At 36.8% G+C, this 21,421-nt stretch overlaps 1 protein-coding gene and 1 non-coding gene across 4 annotated transcripts in view; both read left to right on the top strand.

The window, feature by feature from the left end:
- The window catches only part of POLA1 (DNA polymerase alpha 1, catalytic subunit), a 214,074-nt gene that overhangs the window by 15,296 nt on the left and 177,357 nt on the right, over positions 1-21,421 (top strand). For all 3 annotated transcript variants that reach the window (XM_026075443.1, XM_026075441.1, XM_026075444.1), the window contains exons 12-25: positions 2,247-2,321; positions 3,132-3,270; positions 6,383-6,540; positions 7,922-8,006; positions 9,217-9,278; positions 10,024-10,113; positions 11,672-11,788; positions 12,658-12,833; positions 13,259-13,388; positions 13,715-13,834; positions 14,929-15,025; positions 15,794-15,918; positions 18,024-18,173; positions 18,401-18,523. In XM_026075443.1, the coding sequence (XP_025931228.1) occupies positions 2,247-2,321; positions 3,132-3,270; positions 6,383-6,540; positions 7,922-8,006; positions 9,217-9,278; positions 10,024-10,113; positions 11,672-11,788; positions 12,658-12,833; positions 13,259-13,388; positions 13,715-13,834; positions 14,929-15,025; positions 15,794-15,918; positions 18,024-18,173; positions 18,401-18,523 (1,647 nt within the window). The remainder of the gene's footprint in view (positions 1-2,246; positions 2,322-3,131; positions 3,271-6,382; positions 6,541-7,921; positions 8,007-9,216; positions 9,279-10,023; positions 10,114-11,671; positions 11,789-12,657; positions 12,834-13,258; positions 13,389-13,714; positions 13,835-14,928; positions 15,026-15,793; positions 15,919-18,023; positions 18,174-18,400; positions 18,524-21,421) is intronic.
- Positions 15,259-15,389, top strand: LOC112970736. Its single transcript, XR_003255147.1, has one exon.

Genomic DNA, 21,421 nt, shown 5'->3' with positions numbered 1-21,421 from the left:
GTAGAGGTGTGCGGGGCTCTCAAGTTGAAATGATGGTTGCACTCAGCTAGGTGAATGCTCAAAAAAAAAAAAAGACTTCCACACACTGTTGTGTCTCTATTACTAATGTGGTGGGTCTGCTTTAGAACTCCCCTGTACTGTGATCTGCAGCCAATGTTCCACTATTGTATTATTAAGGGTAGGTGTTTTGAAAAACTTTGGGAATGCTAATCACAATATTGCCCATGTGAGCAGAGTGTAAAGCAATCCACTCAGAGTAACACATAGCAGGTCTGTCTCAGGTTTAGCCCTATGAAACTTGAAGAAAATCTTACTCTTCCACCATTAGGTGGAGGTGTTAGAAATGTTGCTAGCCCATCTAATGTGCTCCCAAAGTCCTTTTATTTAGAATATCCAGCTTTTTGGTGATGTGGACAGGGCCAGTATTTATACACTGAGACAAGTTGTTCTCGTTCGTTCTCTCTCTCTCTCTCTCTCTTTCTGTGTGCGTGCAGGCATCTTGGCCTTGCCAGCACCAAACTTTATCCCTGTGAACAGATACACTTCAGCCATAGCACTTTCTCTTGCACCTGCTGCTAATTGTAGCGTCAATGGGTTGCGCTGCTGCCAAGTTAGTAAGTCTTCACAAATCAATTCAAAAGCAGCCTTACTCCACTTAGAAACTTAGCAGCTAATCACTGCTGCTCATTTCTGCTCTCTGAAGGGCCACTTGAAGGGCAGATTACTCCGCAGCAAAGCATTCATTCACTGCAGTTATGACCAGAGGCTTGTGTAATTGAGCTGAGCTCTGTGGAATAATGCAGATGAATCATTGCAGCATACTATTTTTACACTATGTTCAGCTTGCATTTGCAACAAGAACTTCTTTGAAGCCTGAGAGCTTTAGAAAAGGCCTATCAGTAATATGTGCTAAAAGCAGTGCATAGCCATCTGTGTTATGTTACAGCTCTAATGCGCTGCTCCTGTGAGGTACTGCTTCAGCTAACAGCTCAGATCTACATTTGAAGGCTAATGGCTAATACTGTAACAGTGTTCTGACATGATAGGGATGCTCTTGTACCAAGTCATGTTACTCCTTTCTGCTTCCGTTAGCTGTTCATGCTACAGTTGCTTCTTGATTTGCCTTCTTTCTATTTCATAGAGGGCCCTTTTCCCATCTAACCAGGCTTTGCTGCCTTAAGGCCCACTGGTACTGCAGTGTTATGAGAGGCAGGGAACTTGACTGCTAGCTGTAGGGCTCCAAGGGCTGACATTGCTGACTCAATTAATGTAAGGAAAAAGAAACCAAATAATTTTGAGTTTACCTAACTGTGCATGTATTTAATTGCTTTGTAAAATTTTATTCCTGTTTCTGGTAATTTTCTTTTTCCTATTACACTTACTTTATTTCTATATTATGCTGACTCTATGTATGTGCTGAGCTTAGTGCACTATGTAGTGAAAATATTACCTTTATTTAATTTAAGGGGCCTCTAGATCCTCCTGTAGTAAAGTAAAAGTACAGTAGTACTCGTAAAAACTTTCTAGCCTAGTTACAGCATAACATAGTTCCATACTGTAGGTGTGTAGCGGTGATGTAGATGTTTTGTAACATATCACAGGCTAGTAGAGCATAGCATTTTAGCAGGCACCCTGGAATGGAAAATGGCGGTAATTGTTCTTAGGGTCTGACAGACTGTATGCGTGCTGTACAAAATCACCGTTGTTCTGGGAGCAAGCAGCAGTAATACTTTCAGTACAGCTGCACTGAACTTGAGACTGCTTTAACAAGCTTTGTGTTATATGCAAAAAAGCTTGACTACTTTCTAGTAAAAAACAGCTCACTCAGAATGAAAAGTGAAATTCTGTCATAGAAATGATTCTGTTCTAAGGATTCAATAAAGTAAATAACTGGCAGATGATCATTTGTAATATTCTTGAGTATGTTTGAAGTCTGTGAATTTACAAAAGGTTTCTGAGTTTTCTTAACTATTAAGATTGTGGGTTTTTTTGTGTGTGTGACAGTATACTTGTAAGTCACTTCTGTAGAAACTGTTCCTTCTAAGAAAACCTAAAGAGGTTAAACACAGTAACTATAACAGTCTTACTGTCATTAGATGGTTATAATGAGTTGTAAAAGTGGTAATACATGATCAAGCCCTTGTTATTTGAGGTGTATGTTTTGGGTGGCCTTTAGTTCTCTTACTGGGAACAATGAATTTTCAGTTGGGAAATACTGGAAAAATATTAATTTTTTTTTTATGTAGAAAGTCGAAAAATATTATGCTTTTGAGATCCCAGATGTTCCAGCAAAATCTGAATACTTAGAAGTTAAATATTCGGTGAGTATAATTAATCTGATGAAAACCCAAACCCTGCTTTTCAACCTAATACTGTTTTTCAACCTAATAATGTTTTAAATTACTTACTAGCCTTAAATGTTTTGTTGAATTCATGTCTAGAATATAGCTGATACCTCTGCCAGTATGGCTGTTATAAATGGCAGCTGGGTGAGAAAATCTTTAGTTGAAGAGTTCTGAAATTGAGCAGAAAAGATGAAAAACAATTCTCATGAGAACATCAGTAGCTATTCTTAATTAACAAAAACACTTGATTTGGTTTCAAATGTAAGAGATTGAGCAGTTCTGAACCCATTTGGTCAATTGCTGAGGTAATGCCATTCTATAGCATCTTTTATCCCATTCTTAGGTGCTAAAGCAGAGTTGTACAGAGATTTGCTAGGTATCCCAAATCTATATTTAGCTTTGCAGCAAAACTTTATGCACTCTGTATATGACAGACGAGATTAAAGCTCTAACTAATCAAGTTTACAACACTTATTTAAGTGGTTTCTGTATTAAAATGGTCACTGAGCATTGCTGCAATGTTTGCTGATGATAATATTCCTTGTATTCATGTAGATGAACTTTTGCTTCAGTGCAATTTTAATGTCCTGATTTAAATAGTTATGCACAGTCAATAGCGTAATTTCTTGAATTACTGTAAGGTATTATGCATTAAGGCTTTGCTTGTGGGAAATTGCAGTGATTTCGGGTATTTTGCAGTTTCGTTAAGTTGCTGTTTGAATGTAGTATGTTAACATTATGACTTCTGTGGGGTGAAATGACTCACTGCTTTTTATTAATTGTTAGGCTGAATTCCCTCGACTTCCCCAAGATCTGAAAGGAGAAACATTTTCTCATGTATTTGGAACTAACACTTCTAGCCTGGAACTTCTGTTGATGAGTAGGAAGATCAAAGGACCATGCTGGCTGGAAATAAAAAATCCACGTATGGTGGTTTACATGTGAAATACCTGTTTGCTGAGAAACACACACAAATATAAATTTGGGGGAGGAGGAGACAATTAAATTGTCCTAATAAATTCTCATTTTATAGATTAATTTATCTCTGTAATTTTCATATTTTAGTACAGATTGTAACTTGTATTCTTCCTTTTTTAGTGGTTCTATCCATATGAAGTTACACACTGTACAGATGAGATTATAGCTTTGAATAGTTGTATATAGGTAAAGCTTGTGCGGAATATGAAGTTGGGATTGGAATATGTAGCTGGGATATTCTTCCCAAATGGAGTGCATAAGGAGAGAACAGTCTCAACCTTCTGTTTCTCCCTAGTCCTTACGGCAGTGAGGGGGATCTAGGCAGTGCCTAGCAGCTACTCATTGGTACCTACACTAAAACTATGCAAAGTGAGCTAGTTAAAGTTAATTTTCTAGAAATTTATTCGTTTTTCTTCTCTTAATACCTTGAGAGGGTTTTTTTTTTCTTTTAACCTAAAATATATCTTTTTAAGAACAAACTACTGCTAGCTGGCTTGTTTGTTTGTTTACTTTTGCACTTTGAATTGTGGTGCAAAGCCTTCTAGTTTTGGGCTTGGTTAGAGCCCTTTGTTCAGCGTGTGCTGCATGTTCCCAAGAGTGTAGAAAAGCTAATGCTACTGGATGAAAGCTACATCTTTTAGGACAATCTCTTCAAGGCACTTTGAATGTAGAAAAATTGACAGTATTGAACGTTGACTCAAGGATGATTCTAATCTTCGACACCTAGTTCAGTAACTCAAAGCTGATACTAGTGAGGATTTTGAGCTGCAATAGACAAGACAAATCCCTGATTGACAAAAGATAGATAAGCTCTGATGGCTTTTTCCCCAGACACTGACAAGCATCAGTCACTATAAATGTACTTCCTGGTATTGATCTTAAAGGCCTAAGAACAGTTTTTTGTCTTCATTCCTCTCACAAGGATTGACCTCACATTTCTTTTGTATTTTCTTTCTTCACCCCCAAAGAGACCAAAGCTGTTTTGTACCTTAAATCCAGTATGGCAAATGTCGTTGTAGTGATACTAGCAGTTTAGGCAGAAACAGTTCCATTCTGCTTAATGTTGATATGCGTTCTCTCCCCTTAGACTATTTTGCCTCAACTCAGGTACTGATGTCACCTCAGAATTAAATGCTAAACTAAGGCAGCTCTTTTATCTCATTCCCAGATCTCCATTACAGCCGTCAGATTCCAGACAATCCATATTTTGATGTCAGAATTGCTCATTTCAAAGCTGTGGCATGCCCACTCTGTTGAGAGCTGTATTTGGCTGGCTGATTATATTTATGCAAATTTCTTCAGCTGTTGCACTGGATTTTGTGCTCCAAAGCAGGTGTTTTTTTGTATAGTTGACCAGAAGATTGTTGCTTTCTTGAAGCTTCCCTTTCAAACTTTCCATAGGCTGGTCTTAGGATAGGAAGTACATCTGTTGGATTTGGAGTAAGCAGTTTTCAAACCATTGGATTTGCTTCCTGCAACTTTTCTAGGGCCTGTCATCACTATCCCTAATGAAGCTGTCTTTGCATCTTGAACATCGGTGCTAGATACCATCAGAGCTTTTCTAGAGTGCTAGTTGAAGCTCTGGGTGTTAAGATATCGGAGTTAAAATTAAAAAGGTGTTAAGTAATTCATCCCTTATCCTCTTCCTTTGGACAGATCGTCAGTGTTTTATAAATGAAGATGTTTTGCTCAGCTGCCTCATATGAGACTACCTGTTATGAGTGAGGATAAAATATGTGGGTTTCCAGATAGGTGTCAAAGAGTTTTGCAAGGAGTAAGATAAACAGGTCTACCAATGGCTACCTTCAAAAATCTAGTCCCTCAAAAGTTTAACCTCTGCTTCATTGTAACTGCATGTAGTGAGTTATGTCTTCACAGTCTTTTGTGAACAAGCACTTCTTTTTTAAAGAAAGTGAAGTATTGAAGGCTAAAATATTAAAATGATAAAGGGTGGTGAACACATCTTTTTATATAGTGTATACATATATACACACGCATACACACATAGGCATACGCACATCACAAATGTGTTTGTGTGTGTGTGTATAAATATATATATATGTATAAATAATTAGTTCTTGTACATTTTATCTTCAAACAGTTTTTTATGCTCTTTGTTACATTTCAGGAGAGCTTATATTACCAGAGTAGGATGAGCTCTCTTTCTGTGACATCCCCATCTTAATTCCATAATTTTTTTACTGAAGGACTATATCTAAATGAATTATCTAGCACATTTCAATCAATCATATACTAGATATGTTCTTGTTGTCATTTGATAAAAATTGATTTGATTAACTCTGACTGCCTTTTCTGTAGTGCTTGAAAAATTTCTGTGTATTCTTTCATTTCAGTTTTATTAATTCTTTTATTTTTATCAAAACTTCCACCTTTGGACTGACTACAAGATTAAATGCTGAGAGTTATTAGGTGGAGTTACGGAATTTAGGTGTTGTTATGCTCACTTGCCTTGTACCTTTCTCTGCTATGACTCTGTGTAAAGATGACTGGAGTACTTTTTGCATTATACTGCAATGTTCTGTTAGGCAGCCTTGAGAGTGTCTTCTTTTTTGACTCGTACGTTGAGATTCAGATCTAGAAAGGGACCTGAAGGATGTTTACAGCTGCATGACCATTAACAGATAGATAGCAATTAACATCTCTGGATGGATACTGCTTACATTTTTTTGTCCCCTAGGTGCTGGGGGAGTGGATCCACATCTAAGTGTGTCTACCCCAACCTCAGATGTGTGACTGTGATGTGTGAATTGGAGGTCTAGTAGCCTTAGGCTTCTGTGTTGTCAACAGGGGAGAAAGGGCATCCTCCTGGCCTAGATACAAGTCTCCTCTCTCCTTTGATGTTAGAGAGCCCCTGGTGTGATTAGGCATCTGACTGATGTGCCTCAGGGAATTCCCAAAATTTGGCAGGATTAATCAGGACCTTAGACTATTCTTCAAGGACAAAACATTAAAGAAACACACTCTTTGTAACATCACTGTTAGAAAAGTTTTAACTGTGATTCCCAGAAGAATGAAAGTGGTTCATATTTTTTCCTTAGAGCCCTCAAATCAGTCAGTCAGCTGGTGTAAGATAGAAGCAGTGGCTGTGAAACCTGGCTTGGTGAATGTGGTTAAAGATCTTTCTCCTCCTCCTCCTCTTGTGGTCATGTCCCTCAGCATGAAGACGATTCAGAATCCAAAGATGCACCAGAATGAGGTAAATAATCTGCTCTGATTTTGGTTTTGTTTTGTTTTGTTCTTTGGCATATGGTAAGAATTGTCTGAGACATGAAAGAACTGCACCTGACAAACTATGTCTAATTGTATTTGCTTTTGAATAAAATTTCTATGCAGCTGGCTTTTCAAAGAAACTTTTATTGAGGTCTTTAGCATGAGCATAAGTCAAGCTCTGTGGGTTCAGAGGGCCTGTTGGATCAGAATTTATTGCTACCACAGATTCTACGTATGTATTTTTTCCAAGCCTTATATTTTGCTGTTGCATATAATAAACAGTTAACATCTGTTCAGAGGCAGCCTCATTTTTAATGGATATTTTTTGTAGGTTTAAGCATTATATATTCTCGGTAAAATGACTTTTTTTTTTCTTTGCTAATAAGCTCATTTTGAAATAGAATGGGAGTCTAGTGTAAGTTTTATAGTACTTATTGCGCTACTGTGAGATTCTGTCCTTTCTTCAGTAGGAGAGAAGTAGGTGGCCACCCTCAGTTGTGAACTGTATACTACAAAGTGTGATTAGACATGTTTAGCTATTTTTTAAGATAGGTCTCCCTGGCTTTGTACTTAGTACTTTTAGTTTCCAGATAGTTATCTGTGGCTAATTGTTATAAAGAATGAAAGAAATATTAGGTGGACAACATTTTTCAAACAGAATTAGTCCTTTTGCTCAATTTTTTTTATTTTTTGGGGGGGGGTAGAGATAATTTCCAATTTCTGACCAGTCTAAGGAAACATAAGCTGGGTATGAACAGGAGTCTGCTTACCAAGATGTTTTTTAAAGCCTGTCGGCTTTGTATATGGGTTTTCCTTAGCAGTTTCTGGGGAACCAGGATTTCCTGCCAGCAAAGCAAGAAGAAGTATCCTTAGAGCATAACTTCTAGATGCTAAAACCTCAAGTCTTCTTGGCAGTCTTGAGTGCTTGCTTGGGGTTTCTTGTTCAGGTGCAGCCCTTCCCGAGGAAAGGCTACTGTGTGTCCTGCCCTGCTTATACTTCCCCGTTACTTCATAGGGAATCCTTTAAATTATGGGGTCTGTTCAGAGTCTGAACAAAATTTTATGAAAGCAGAGTTTTCCAAAATGAACTATTTCTTTCCTCAAAAATTCTAAGCTAATCATTTAGTAATAACTTCTCAATAATAAATAATTCTGAATAATTTTTATTTTACCTGAGGTCAACTGATAACTTACCTTCCTTTTAAATATTTATAGTTGAAGTTCATGTTAAAAAGGTCTTTTGTGGAAACAAGAGAAAACAGATGAGGTTGCTTGAAAAAAAAAAGAAAAGAAAAAAGAAGTGAAGAAATGAATACTGATAGTGGTCATGCTAATGATATTTTGTGTTTTATATTTCCTTGGTATAGGTTGTGGCTATTGCAGCTCTGATTCATCAGAAATTTCCTTTGGATAAGGCTCCACCTCAGCCTCCTTTTCAGACACACTTCTGTGGTAAGTACTTGGAACAGGTTATGAGTAGAAAAGTAATTCCTTCAGAGCTTTTATAACTTCAGTTTCTCTAGCAATAATGGCTTAAAATATGGGTGATTGTAGAGAGCTAAATAGGCAAAAGACAGTGTTTCGACTCTTAAGCTGGCATTTCTCCCTGTTTTTAACTTGACTGGATACTGACTCTCTTTTATTGAAAATTTTAGTTTGAGATGATGCAAAATAACCCTGCTCTGTACAGTTTCTGATCTTTTTTGTTAGTTTTACTTTATCATATATTTTCTTCAATTAAACAGATCAGTTTCTTTACTCATGAATTTAGACCTACAAAAAGTCATTTATCAGTTTAGCTCTTCTCAATAGAATTTTAAAAATAAACATTGTTTGCTTATAAACAAGTTTTCTTAAAAAAAAGAAAAAAAAAAGGAAGGGGGGAAATAAATTCTCCTGCAGCAGCATGATTACAGTAGGACCAGCTATACCTTGTTTGCTTTTTGACATTGCATAGTTAAACGAGATTATCAAACCCTATTTGAAGGTGACAGAGAGTTTTGGATGATTGTTAGAGGAAGTTCTTAAGAAGCTGTGAACCACAGTTTTATCTCATGTGTTGACTTCAAATATGACTGACTGATTACTCTCCTAATTACTCAGTTCTCTTAAAGGCATATATACATATAATGTCTATCCATAATTCATTATAATAACTTTAGACAAAGCTGGAATGTTTGGTTAGTAGTTCTTGCAAAGAGAGAATTCAGGTGAGATGATTCTTAGTTAATCTGTGCTGGGTTCATGTCTCATCAGTTGCCATCCCCGAGAAGTTTTTTTACAAGAAGTTGTAAACTTATGAAATCTAAATCTGTGGTAGGCTGCCTGCAGTAACTCACCATCCGTTTTTGTGGGCTTTTCTTTGTTCATCTTTTCATCATGCCAGCCACATCAGTGAAAGATGAGGCATTAAATAAGGCTTTTTACATAGCTGGTTAATAAAAATGAAAAAAAAAAGAAAAAAAGCAATTGTCATTTTGTAGACATTGCTTTTAATACAAGAATTTCATGTTTCAAACTGTTGGCCTTAAAGGCATGTATTTGCATAAAGCCAGCTTTTTTGAATTAGAGGTCAGTTTTCCCTAGCTCCCTTTGTTGTGAATGGATGCCTGTGGAGGGGACAGTTAAGAACATTTAAAAAAATATATAATTTCTCTTACAGTTGTTTCCAAACCGAATGATTGCATTTTTCCTTATGACTTCAAAGAAGCTATTAAAAAGAAGGTAATTTCATTTTCCTAGCCTTCTGATTATCATACCTTTTAAAATATGGATTTTGTATTGTTTTGGGTGAGTTGTGTAAGAGAGCTGTTCAAAGGCATGGCATGATTAGTTCGTTAGCTTTCCACTCTGCAAATCTAAATCCAGGTATTTATTGAGCTGCTTGTGAAAACAGAGCTCATGTGGCTCTGTGTGATTTAGTACTACTGCTAGTTGTACTCATAAAATAGATGGAGTGTTAGACAGGAGAGTTGGCAAGGCTTTGCAATGAAGTTAAAATTGTGATTTGTTTTCATTATACTTGGCTGTGTACTCAGAGTAAACTGGGTGAATTTGTTTCTCTTTTTCTTGGACAGTAAAGTCTGTCAAAATTTAAGAGAGCCCTATCTGAAAAGTGCTGGAAAGGCTGGCAGAATAATAAAGTAACCTATTTTGTTCTTCCTCTGTGTTTCTGTATGATCTAAAGCCTGTGAGTGAAGGTTGTACATGTAGCATTTTCCTGGTGTGCTTGATTCTTAGGAGGCTCTTACAGTATCACTAGATACCTGCATACAAAAGCAGAATGGCAAAAAAAGCCTCTGAGAAAAGCTTTCTACGTCTATGCAAGTGAGAACAAAAAGCTTTGAATTATAGAAGGAAAAGGAAAACTGTGGTGCTTTATTATTGTCTTGTAACTAGTAGGGGAGAAGATGTTTCCATTTTAAACTTATTGGATCGTTGAAATCAGGTGCTCTCTTGCTCCTTTTAGAATGCTAAAGTAGAAATTGCTGCGACAGAGAGAACCCTGCTGGGATTTTTCCTTGCGAAGATTCATAAAATTGACCCAGATGTGGTTGTGGTGAGTAGTTCTGAGACTCTGAGAGTTAAATTAAAGCATGTTGTCAGTTGGTCAGCTTCGTTCTTTTTCTTTTAGCCCCTTATAGTTTTTTATGTTTATCTTAGACTGTCTGATGAATTGAATTTGCTTATAAGACAGCAGGTACACTTCCATTCACAGAGGATACAGAATTTTCCCTGAGAGCATTTTATACATCCTATTATTTCCCATAATGTCTGAAATAGGCAGTATTTCTATAATATCTGAAATACGTTTTTTTTTCCTTAACTCAGAAAGAGAAAACAAAACAAAAAGTCCCCTGCGATTTTCTGTGAAAATGTCAACTCTTGGTATACTTAAGTCTGTTTCAGTTCAGATGTTCATATAAATCTTATTGCCATTTAAATTGTTTTTATGCCATAAATCATAATGATAACCTATACAGATCCATGGGATCTGTGGGGCAGCTGAAGATTTATTATAATTACTCATTTTCTTTTTTGTTGTGTTTAATTAATGTATGTTTCTGAATTTCATTTAGTAAAATTTTGAAGACAATTTAAAATGATTTGAGGTTGGTTATAGACAACTTCTTATTCTTGTATAGGTGAATACATATACAATTTAAAACAAATGGTGAGAATGGGGTGAAGTTAGCAATCAGATTCCTGATGTGCGCAGCTTGCTGTGGCTGGTAACCGGTATTCGCCCTGTGAGCTGACCTTCCTTGCGGCTGTGGAAAGAAACACTGCAACCAATTTGGGATGCCAGTAGTTGAGTAGTAGGGGTGTGAGAGTCCTGATCCTAAAACCAGTAGAGATGTGCTAGTGTAGTTTAATTTGCACCTGGTTTAATTAGTGCCCTTGAAAAGAGGATACGTCAGTCTAGGTAGAGGACCCCTCTGCTACGTCTGTAGGACTTCTGATGATTTCAAGGAGGTTCTGCTATAGCACTGTGCTACGCAAATATATCTGAAAGGCGAACTCGCAGTTCATGGTGACCGGCAGGTCCACACTTGTTGATCAGGGTAGCATTTTGCTTTCCACTGAGGTTGCGGGCCAGTGTCACCAATTTCCTTAGCACAGCTGAAACTTTGCAAATACTGCTGGGGTACTCTGACATGTAAAAACTGATAGCAATGTCTTCCTGTCCAGATTTAACGGCTGTGCCTGGTGTAGTATCAAAGGATTTAAAGGAAATAAAAGGATATCATTTTCATGTCAGCGCAAAGACTTTTATAGATGGAGGGAAAAGGAATTACTTGAACATGACCTTATATGCTATATAAAAATGTGTATTTTTTCTAGAAAACTTTGAATCTGTTTAGTTTCAAAGCATAAAGCTGAATGATGCATATACTGTGAGCTAGTTATAGAGCTGATTTTGGTATTCTGCTGAACAGCATTGTTAATGTTAAGACTAATGAGTACTGTACTCTAAGAAAATGCTTTCTGTGAGAGAGATAATGCCATCAATTAGATGAAAAAAACACAAGGGGCAAAGGAATAGGAAGTGTGTGAAAATAAGTCTTTAATTTGCATTTGTTGTAACCTTTTTTGTTGTTTTTTTCTGCCACAAGGGTCATAATATTTATGGATTTGATCTGGAAGTGCTGCTCCAAAGAATTAATGTGTGCAAAGTCCCGCACTGGTCCAAGATAGGTCGACTGAGGAGGTCCAATATGCCAAAGCTTGGGGTAATAAGATTGCTCAAGTCTTTTAAGACCCTTTATGTGGCGTATGATTAAAAATGAATTAGTTTTGCTGAAGAATTGTAAATGTGACTCTGATGTATTTTGACTGTTGGTCATGCTGGATTTCATGTGTCCCAGATCAGAAATGATTAGTGTTTATATGACTTTTATTACAGTAATAAGCTAAACTAATTTTCAGGTTAGGCTAATTTAGTTTACATATCTCAGCTAGGTGATGATAATGACAGATTAATTGCAATAGTCTTTACTGTAACTGTCTTTGTCTGCTATAACTGTAAAATGAGCAAATGTAATTTAGATTGATTGGTGAATCATCCCATAGAGAGCTGCTAAGTTAATAATTCTGTAGTTCTTGGTATGTACTTGTTCAGGGGACAATATGTAAGGCTTGGTGTAGCGAAGTACAGAACCTGGCTGTGTTCATGTCTGCTCCTGTCCTTCCTAGACTTCAAGATGAGTAATTTTGTATGGTTGTTCTGTGACTCTCTGGTCCTGCTGTTAGTACAAAAAATATCCTCAGAGGAAAAAAAAATTCATGCACATTTTCATTTGGACTATTTTACTTAAAAAAAAAAAAAAAAAAAAAAAAAAAAGTGACAGTTTCAGATCTAAGATCTAGAGATCTAGCTAGTAATGAGTGTTAGGTATCTGCTGCTTCACATCCACATTTTGTACTGAAATATACCCTGAATTCCTTTAGGGAATAATTATAAGGCCTGTGTATTTCAATAGAAGATTCCAAATGAACTTGAATGAGTCTGATAAGCATATATTTTGGATGTACGCTCTTTGTTAATGTTTATATGTTGTGTTGCTTGTTTGTTTTTCTCTCCTTGTGTGATATGCTTAAGGGTCGAGGAGGGTTTGCTGAAAGGAATGCTGCTTGTGGTCGAATGATCTGCGATGTAGAAATTTCGGCTAAAGAATTAATTCGTTGCAAGAGTTACCATTTGTCTGAACTGGTTCATCAGATTCTGAAAACAGAGAGGGTAACAATTCTACCCGAGGAAATTCGAAATATGTACAGGTATGTTGCTGACTTACGTTTTTAATTCTTCACTGGAAAGTGGAGGAGCTATTTAGCTTCCTGCTGTATAATTTTGCTTTTCTATTTGATTTATCATGGAAATACTGACTTAACACACTGGTATGTGAAAAATAAAACATTTTCTTAATATTTTTTTTTATATTGCTAACTATTCCTAACAGCACTGATGCTGGTGGGTGATGGCTTACTATGTGCAAAGCAAACTGATTTGTGAGAGTGTTGCTTAAGATACACTGATAGGATATACAGACTTGTTTTTTGCAATCAAAAGAGCTTGCTGTGTAATTCAGCACCTGTGTACTATGGATACCACATGATTTCAGTACAAAATATAGGTCTGATCTACTACAGAGTACATAGGAACTTGATTTTACTTTAATAGGCCATTCCCCTTCTTTTCCCAGTGATTCTCCTCACTTAATGTTCATGCTGGAAAACACCTGGACAGATGCCAAGTTCATTCTGCAGATCATGTGTGAGCTGAATGTTCTGCCACTAGCCCTTCAGATCACAAACATCTCTGGGAATGTTATGGTACTTTTTTTTTTTTTATTACTTTTTTTCTCACTCCATTGTCACACGAAACAGTTCTGTATTTTCTGTGTTCAACTGTTAGTTTTAATTTACAAACACTAATCTAGAATATATGATCCTGTAAATTTTGCTGTTAAGAGTGTGAGTGATGTAAAATCCATTAAAATGACAATTGGATGCCATGCATGCTAATGAAACAAAAGAAAAATAGTAATGCTAAATGAGCTTGCAGATAGTTGCAAGACATGTCTTTGTCTATTTTTGCATGTCAGCATTTAGTTTCTGTACTTTGCTTTGAATTCTTTTTTTTCCTCCCCTCTCTATAGTCAAGGACAATGATGGGTGGACGATCTGAACGAAATGAGTTCTTGCTGCTTCATGCATTTCATGAAAAAGACTATATAGTGCCAGACAAACAAGTTTTTAAAAAGCCTCTGCAGAAGCTGGTGGGTCCAGAGTTTTTAAAAATATCTCTCTTTAAGAATTTTTATTAAAAAATATTTTTCTATCCTCTGAGTATTACTATTCTGTGAGAGCATGGAAACATAGCCAGTATTAGATACAACTTAATGTTACAGCTTATGATTAATTCAGTAAAGGTTTTTTGCTAAGCTGATGAAGGAGAAATGTATAGTTTAAAGGGACACTGTATCACCTTCAAATTTACAAAAACTTCATTGCTCTTTAATTTAATATTGAAATGAGTGAAGTACATGGCCCTGTAGGAAAATAAGGCAGACTGTATGGCTTAATTGATGCACATTTGTCCTAGAATTAAGAAAAAATATTTCATTGATAGACAGTAATTTAAGTATAAGTTGTAAGGTAGATTATTTGAGTATGTGGATAAAAATATCCAAGGGAATTAAAAAAAAAAGCCTTTTAGGTAATGCCAATGTAAATATATTTATAGAAACATGAGTATGTTTGTTTGTAAACAGAAAATTTTAAATTTAAAATTTATTGTGCTATTTTTGCTTTTTAGTTTTACCTTTAAGCAAGTTTAACAGCAGATTCCAAAGCAGTAAAGTCTGTTGATTGTATTGACACATTAAAGCAGTGCTTGGATTTTAAATGATTTAGAATAACATTGAACTCATAGAGAAAAACTTCTTGCTGGAACAAAACAAAGTACACTTTAGATTTGCAATAATGTTTCTGTTTGTTTAACAAAGGCCCACCCATTGTATTTCCTAAACTACATTTTGATCTTCTTTAGACAGTAACAACTTATGAGTAGATTTTTTTTTTTTCCCCCTGTGTGTTGACTTTTACAGCCAGTGAGGAAAATGTAGCCTAGTGCTCTGTTCAGTGATGACAGTTCCTTTAAGTCTTTGTAGTCTCTTGTGATCAGTTTGTTCCCATAGGAGTAGTTTTGAATGCTGTTTTGAGATGTACAGAGCGATAGTGAGGATTGTGATGAAAATGCCATGTTTTGCATCTATTTTAGAAGAAACTCCCAATTTCATATCTTATTTGCCAAAAATATCTCCCCCAACAGTATAGACTAGATAATGATTTTTTTAAATGCCAAATGTAGGTGGATGAAGATGAAGATTTTGAAGATCAGAATAAATCAAAGATAGGGAAAAAGAAAGCAGCATATGCTGGGGGATTAGTCTTGGATCCCAAAGTCGGTAAGATGTGGCGATTTCCTTTCTTCTATGAAGTCAGAAACAGGTAGGTTATATGAATGCAGAAGATTGCAATGGGCAGTGTATATATCTTGTGTGGCCTTTTTTTTTTTTTTTTTACACACACACAAGAAAATGCCCAACATTGTGGAATTATTTATTCTTGGGAAGTTTCTTCTTAGCTGGGTAAGGTCTTGAAAGGAATCAGGACTGTATATCTGTGTATAATTTTCTAATGGACACGTAAGTTTTCTTTCAGTTTCTCCTCTATGTGGGGAAAACTGTACAAGTGTCCTATAGTAACACAGAAGCTATCTGTTCAACTCTGATGAGTTAATGGGGTTGGATCGTTCCACTTCTGACATGTCTCTGTAATGGGTAGTGATACATCTCAACAGCTATTTAAGGGATTTAGATGCTGGAAATATTGTATGGTGTATTTCTGTCATTTAAATGAAATCTGGTCTCTGAAATCAAGCTATTTCTCTAACCTGTAAGCATGTGATTTGAACTGACAAGACTTTGGTTTGATCCAGGTCCATTCCTGTAGAAAGGTCCTGTCTTTCCTAGATGAGAGTTAACAAATCTCATGGTCCTGTCTCATGTCTCCTGCATCTTTGTGTGAAGTCTTCTCTTGCACCACAAATGCAGCCAAATAATTAAATTGTTTCTAATGTTTGCATTTTTTTTTCAATATGCTATATTAATTGTGGAGTTGGATCCAGTCCTTAGACTGAGTAATCATGCCTTCTGTTCTAAACTCTGTTTCAGGTTTTTATGACAAGTTTATTTTGCTTCTCGACTTCAACAGCTTGTACCCATCAATTATCCAGGAGTTTAACATCTGCTTTACCACAGTGCAGAGAATGTCATCAGAAGCACAGAAGAGGGCAGAGGTTTGTGTGCTTTAACTTGTGATTTGAGTTACACTGTGTAACTTCAGTGTATTTTCTGCGAATCAACTTTTCAAAAAAATTGTTATTTTTGGCTGTTTTGATTTCATTTTTCCTCTCACACTGTTACAAAAAGTGATTCTTGTTTAAAAAGTGTATATAGGGAGTTTTGGTTTGGAGTTTTTTGAATGTTGCATCTGTCTGTCTTCTTCCTTTCAGTAATACTCTTTTAGAATGTTAGTAAGTTCTCTCCCATCTAAGCAAAATCTGTTGTTTTCTAGCTTGTTTTCCTAATGAAACAAGATTTGTAATCAGGCTGTGTTGGTCCTCTTCTCCCCTAGATCCTCCTAGCAATTTTTGAGCCCTTTGACCAATTTCATCCTACCTTGATTGAGGCTTCTCAAAGTTAAGTTGCTACAGATTTCATGCAARTAGATACCTGAATGAAGGAGAGACACTTGTCTTGTGCTTCTGCTTGGGGCAAGAATGCAGTATAAGCTCAACCCTTGTTAGACACCAGAGAAACTGGGGGGAGGGAGGGCAGGCACACAGGGAGTGATTCTGTGACTATGTCAGCTGCAGGAGCAGCTTCACTGAAATTCGTGCTGTACTAAATATGACTGCAAAACCTCCTCAAGGTGTAGTTCCATGTGCCTCTTTCTCAGCAGCTGTGTTGGCCACAGTCTGCCCTTGGCTGCTCGTTCTTACTTCCTGAGCTGTGGTGGCAGTGTTCTTGGCAGAGCTGTGCTGTAAACTGAAGCAGTGAGCTGTTCAGGTCTAAAGGTTAAACTTGAGGCTTTTATTTTTAACTGGGATCAGCTCACTGGTTGGAATTAGTCTGTTCTCCCATCAGTAGTTGTGCCATTATAACTAAAATATCAGTGCCACAGCAGAAATGAGGAAAAAAGTATGTGGAGCTCTTTCATTTAGTACCTCCAAACTTTCTGTAGATTTATCTCTCTTTCTTAAATGTGTTTCAAGCTGAGGCAGCTAATTTTAACTTCTACCATGACACTATATTTACTTAGGTTTTGCTGTCATTTCTTGTTATGGTTCTTCCCAAACTGCTTCCTAAACTTGCCTACCTATAGTCTCTCTGTTGTTCTGTTTTTTTGTTTGTTGGTTGTTGTTTTTTTTTCTCCTTTATGCTTGAAATTTCTTTCCATTTTTGCTGAGCAACTATTTTTTCAGTTATGCTAAAAGGACAAAATGCGCCTTCTATTAGATTGTTGTTTTGCTATACTCAGAGTTGCTTGGGGTGGGGTTTTCATTCTATTGTTACTCTGTTTTCCTTTTATCAATTGTCTTATTCCAAGTATCAGTTCCACCAGGTTTTTCATGGGACCTTTCAATTCTGTGCCTCAGTGAGGGTGAGATGCCGCATCTGTGCGGTGAGAGGTAGTGCTGCAGGTTAGGTGTGTGGGAGTGGGAGGAAGAGTCTGGGAGCAGACGCTCAGCTCTGCCAGACTCTCTGCCTTCCTCCACCCGCACACCTCCCAGATCTGCAGGAGCTGTTTGTGGGAAGAGACAGTGCTGCGTTGTCTTCTCCTTTGCCTGGTAAAGGTGGGGGAGGAGAATGGGGTGTGGAGGAAGAAATGGTGGGGCTAGACTTCATAGATCTCACCTATTCCTAAGAAACCTTTCTAGGTAATAGGACATCCGTCCAGTGATGTTTTATTCTCTTAAATAAAAAGTGTTTTGTTGAATGCCAATGTAAAGTCCACATGTCACTCCAGATGCAGCTCTTTAAGCTTTATAACCTATCCAGCCATTATCTTACCTTTTCTTTCTTCAGTGACACTGATGTGCTTTTGAATGATATGATTTGAGGTCCATATGTGATATTGGGAAGCTGAACTGGGAAGGGGCCTTAAATTCAAAAGGTACTCTGGGCCTGCTTAAGCAGAGACTAAGTAATGTAGTTAAAGACCACAAAAAAACTCGCTCATGCCTGTTGTTTTAAACTGTCCTTTGGGTATTTTGCAGAAGTAAATGCAAGCTGTTTGTTGTTGTTTGTTTTGTTTTTTAATTCAAGCTTTTCACTAAACACTTTTAAAATGTATCCTTCAAGCAGAAAAAAAAAAAACTTATTGGTGATTGTTTGACAGGTTGAAGAAGAGGAAGAAATTCCAGAGCTTCCAGACCCATCTCTGGAAATGGGAGTTTTGCCTAAAGAAATCAGGAAACTGGTGGAGAGAAGGCGCCAAGTTAAGCAGTTAATGAAACAGCCAGATTTAAATCCTGACCTTTATTTACAGGTGTGTTTTATAGAACTCCTTTGATTTTTCCTCCCACTCCCCTAAGTGCACTGATCAGCCTTGCAGAATAGGGATGATTAATAGTGAGTAGTGATTGTAATATGCTTTACTTGTAGCCCATCACTGCTCCAGGCTATATAAAGAGCTATGAAAGTAATTGTGAACATTAAGTTCTGTTCTCTGTTGGTTATGGTTGTATCACTTTTGCTGGTTATGTTTCTTTTCAGTATGATATCAGACAGAAAGCTTTGAAACTCACTGCTAACAGTATGTATGGCTGCCTGGGATTTTCCTACAGCAGATTCTATGCCAAACCTTTGGCTGCTTTGGTGACGCATAAAGGGAGAGAGGTAAGTCACTAAATAGGTTATGAACAAGTGTAGAAATGGTGAATTTAAGCTTCCTGCATTTTCATTGAATAGGAGAATGGTCTTCACTCATTTTTGAACCTGCTTTTGGTTTTTGAACTGTAGTTTTTGTCTTTCTTATGCTGCAAAAGATGGAGAAAAGAAACTGGTGTCTGGAAAAAGATCAGATAAATATCTCAGAAAATAAAACAAGCTGAAGCTCCAGCTTGGGCTTTATTCTGAATTAAACTGCTTAGTTTCAATAGACCAGATTATGGTGACAAAAAATCAAGGCTGCTTTCATGTTTTCCATGAATTTCTAGTTCTGCTTCATGGTTTAGTCTTCAATTCTGCAGTATGCTTCAGCTTTGGATGTACTTGTCTTCAGCCAGTCTGTCCTTTGCCCTGATATGTTGAGTTTCCTAGAACTCTTAACTTGGTGACAGGGCTAGTTACTTGACATCAGTGATTTATATATCAAGGCTTTATTTTTCTGAAACTCTTTGTTCCATAAAATGAAGCTTTGCATTGGCCTCAAGAGGCCAGATTTTATTTTTGAGATTCTGTTAACTATATAGGCAAAAATACTTTTCCTGTTGTTTAGGATAGCAGTTGAATGCAGGCCACATCAGTTTGGTCCCAATGGAAAAAATAACGATTTCAGATCCAAAACATACCACTGATGTACAGTGTCTTAAAACACAGTTTTCCTACTGCTTCATTTTGGTTCTTATATAAATGAGACTACCAAGAAGGAAGCTATAAAAATCCAGGGAAGGGATGTGACAGGATGGTGGGCTCCTGTTAATCTTTTAGTTGACCAGGGAGATGGATGAGTTCACTCCTGTGTTCAGAAGCATGTAATCCCTGTGACTTAAAGGAGCAGCACTCCTTGCACCCAGTGCACTGAAGATCACAGAGTCACACAGAATCACAGGATGGCTGAGGTTGGAAGGGACCTCTGGAGATCACCTAGTCCAACCCCCCTGCTTAAGCAGGGTCACCTAGAGCACGTTGCAAAGGTCCATTCACAACTTCCAGCTGATGTGCATAGGGGCATTTTGTTTCTGATAATGTGTCATTATTTTTCTAAGTCTTCCCGTATAAACTGTTCTCTAAAGGCAACTCCCCATTTGCTGTCCTCCCAGGATTTCCCTGGACACTATGTTTAACTTTACACACGTGTTTAACTAGGAAATCATTTCCAGCTTCAAAAAGTAACTGTGAATGGGTTATGTGTGCATGTGAATTCAGGTATTGACATTTCCTTTAAGGAAGTGGTATCTTTTTTTGTAAGATTCTGATGTGTTTATCTACAAGGCTGGCATGAAAAGCAACTTGTGATCATGATTATAAGTTTAAAATTGTAATTTTTCTAGCAATATTCTACAAGTCGTGAATTTGTTTAAAACTTGAAAATTTTCCTTAGTCATATAGAACACCTGTCACAAACTAGGTATTGTATGGATACTTGAGCTTTTGGCCTTTGTAGTAAGGGGGGAAAATACTTTTGGATTGCGTGTGTAGTTTATTATTTGGGGTAGATTAGTACTCATTACTCTGGATACTGTGGAGATAACAAACATTTGAAAAACTTGAAAAATGTTAAGACTTTTCTGTAATTTTGTGCTTCTGTGTAAATATGACAGATTCTGATGAAATACATTGAATATGCTGTTTTCTGAAAACTTGTGTGCTTAGGCAGGTAGTCAGTTAACAGATATAGCTTTATTCTGCATTTCTTAAGTAGTTTTTGCCATAAAAGATGATACAAAGCAGTTCAGTTATCTGGTTTTGTGAGTTAGAATATTCTATCTAGAAAAATAGTATTTTAAAACCTTCCTTACATTAATCTTTCCATTCATAGGTTTCCACTTAACATTGAATGCTAATGTAAAATAGATGAGTGTTAAGTGTCAGGAGATTTGGTCTCTATGTATGAAGAGGGTGATTAAAAAAAAATTATTACAGAAAAATGTTAATATAAATTGATAAGGCTTTTCTGATGGTCAATGATTAATACATTTTAAAAAGAAAAAAGTGGTATGCAATATTGTTGTGGAGAAAATCTGAATAAATGCAGGTAGGCTTGCAGATGTCTCTGATGTAGGTGTCTAAGGGGGGAAAAATACTGTATGGGATGAATAGTGAAATGAATGTTTTCTTATACTGACACAATTACAGCTCAATCATAAGTCTTAGCAGAAAAAAATTAAAACGGGGAATATACTTTTCAAGTTAAAGAAGTTCTTATTGAAGATTACTGTATTGTTAACTTTAATGTAGCTGAGAGAAAATGAGTTTTGGTAACTTCTATGAATTGTCTGCTTTCTAACTTTGTGACTGAGAATCCCTTAACTGAAGTTGGAGGAAGAGTGAACTGAAAGCATGTGATCCTGGGTGCTCTATATTGCCTCTCGTGGGCGGTAACTCCTGTTCGTGAGATGCAGGTTTGGTTATGGCAATGCACTGAAAGTAGTGGAACTGCTATGGAGTTCCGTATGTTGACTAAAAATTCTTGTAATGTGACACATTACGCTTCTTGTAAAATGACACATTGTCATTTGTTTAAAACTGTGCTGGTGTGTAACATGTTTACTTCATTTTAATGGGAGAAGTATTAAATACGATATAGAAAGGATGCCATTTATGTCAGAACATAGCTTTAGGATAGAGAGTGAAATCCGTAAGCCATTGACAACATTTCCCGTAAGAGCTCAGATCTCTTTAGTTAACCTTAGTGAGATATGTGATGGTGACTGACCTTGGTTTACCTTAAGACATGCAGCAGAAACTTTGCAAAGTCTTACAGCTCGGGTCATAGGCAGGCTGGATCCTGCAGAGAAATTAGTGTGTGTGATTCCAGTAAATGAGGTAATTTATGTGCACAGTGTAGTAATG

This window comes from Apteryx rowi, unplaced genomic scaffold, assembly GCF_003343035.1.
Source record: "Apteryx rowi isolate R43461 unplaced genomic scaffold, aptRow1 scaffold_403, whole genome shotgun sequence".
Classification (NCBI taxonomy): domain Eukaryota; kingdom Metazoa; phylum Chordata; class Aves; order Apterygiformes; family Apterygidae; genus Apteryx; species Apteryx rowi.
The sequence above is the reverse complement of the archived record's forward strand: the minus strand, read 5'-3'. Positions and strand labels throughout refer to the sequence as shown.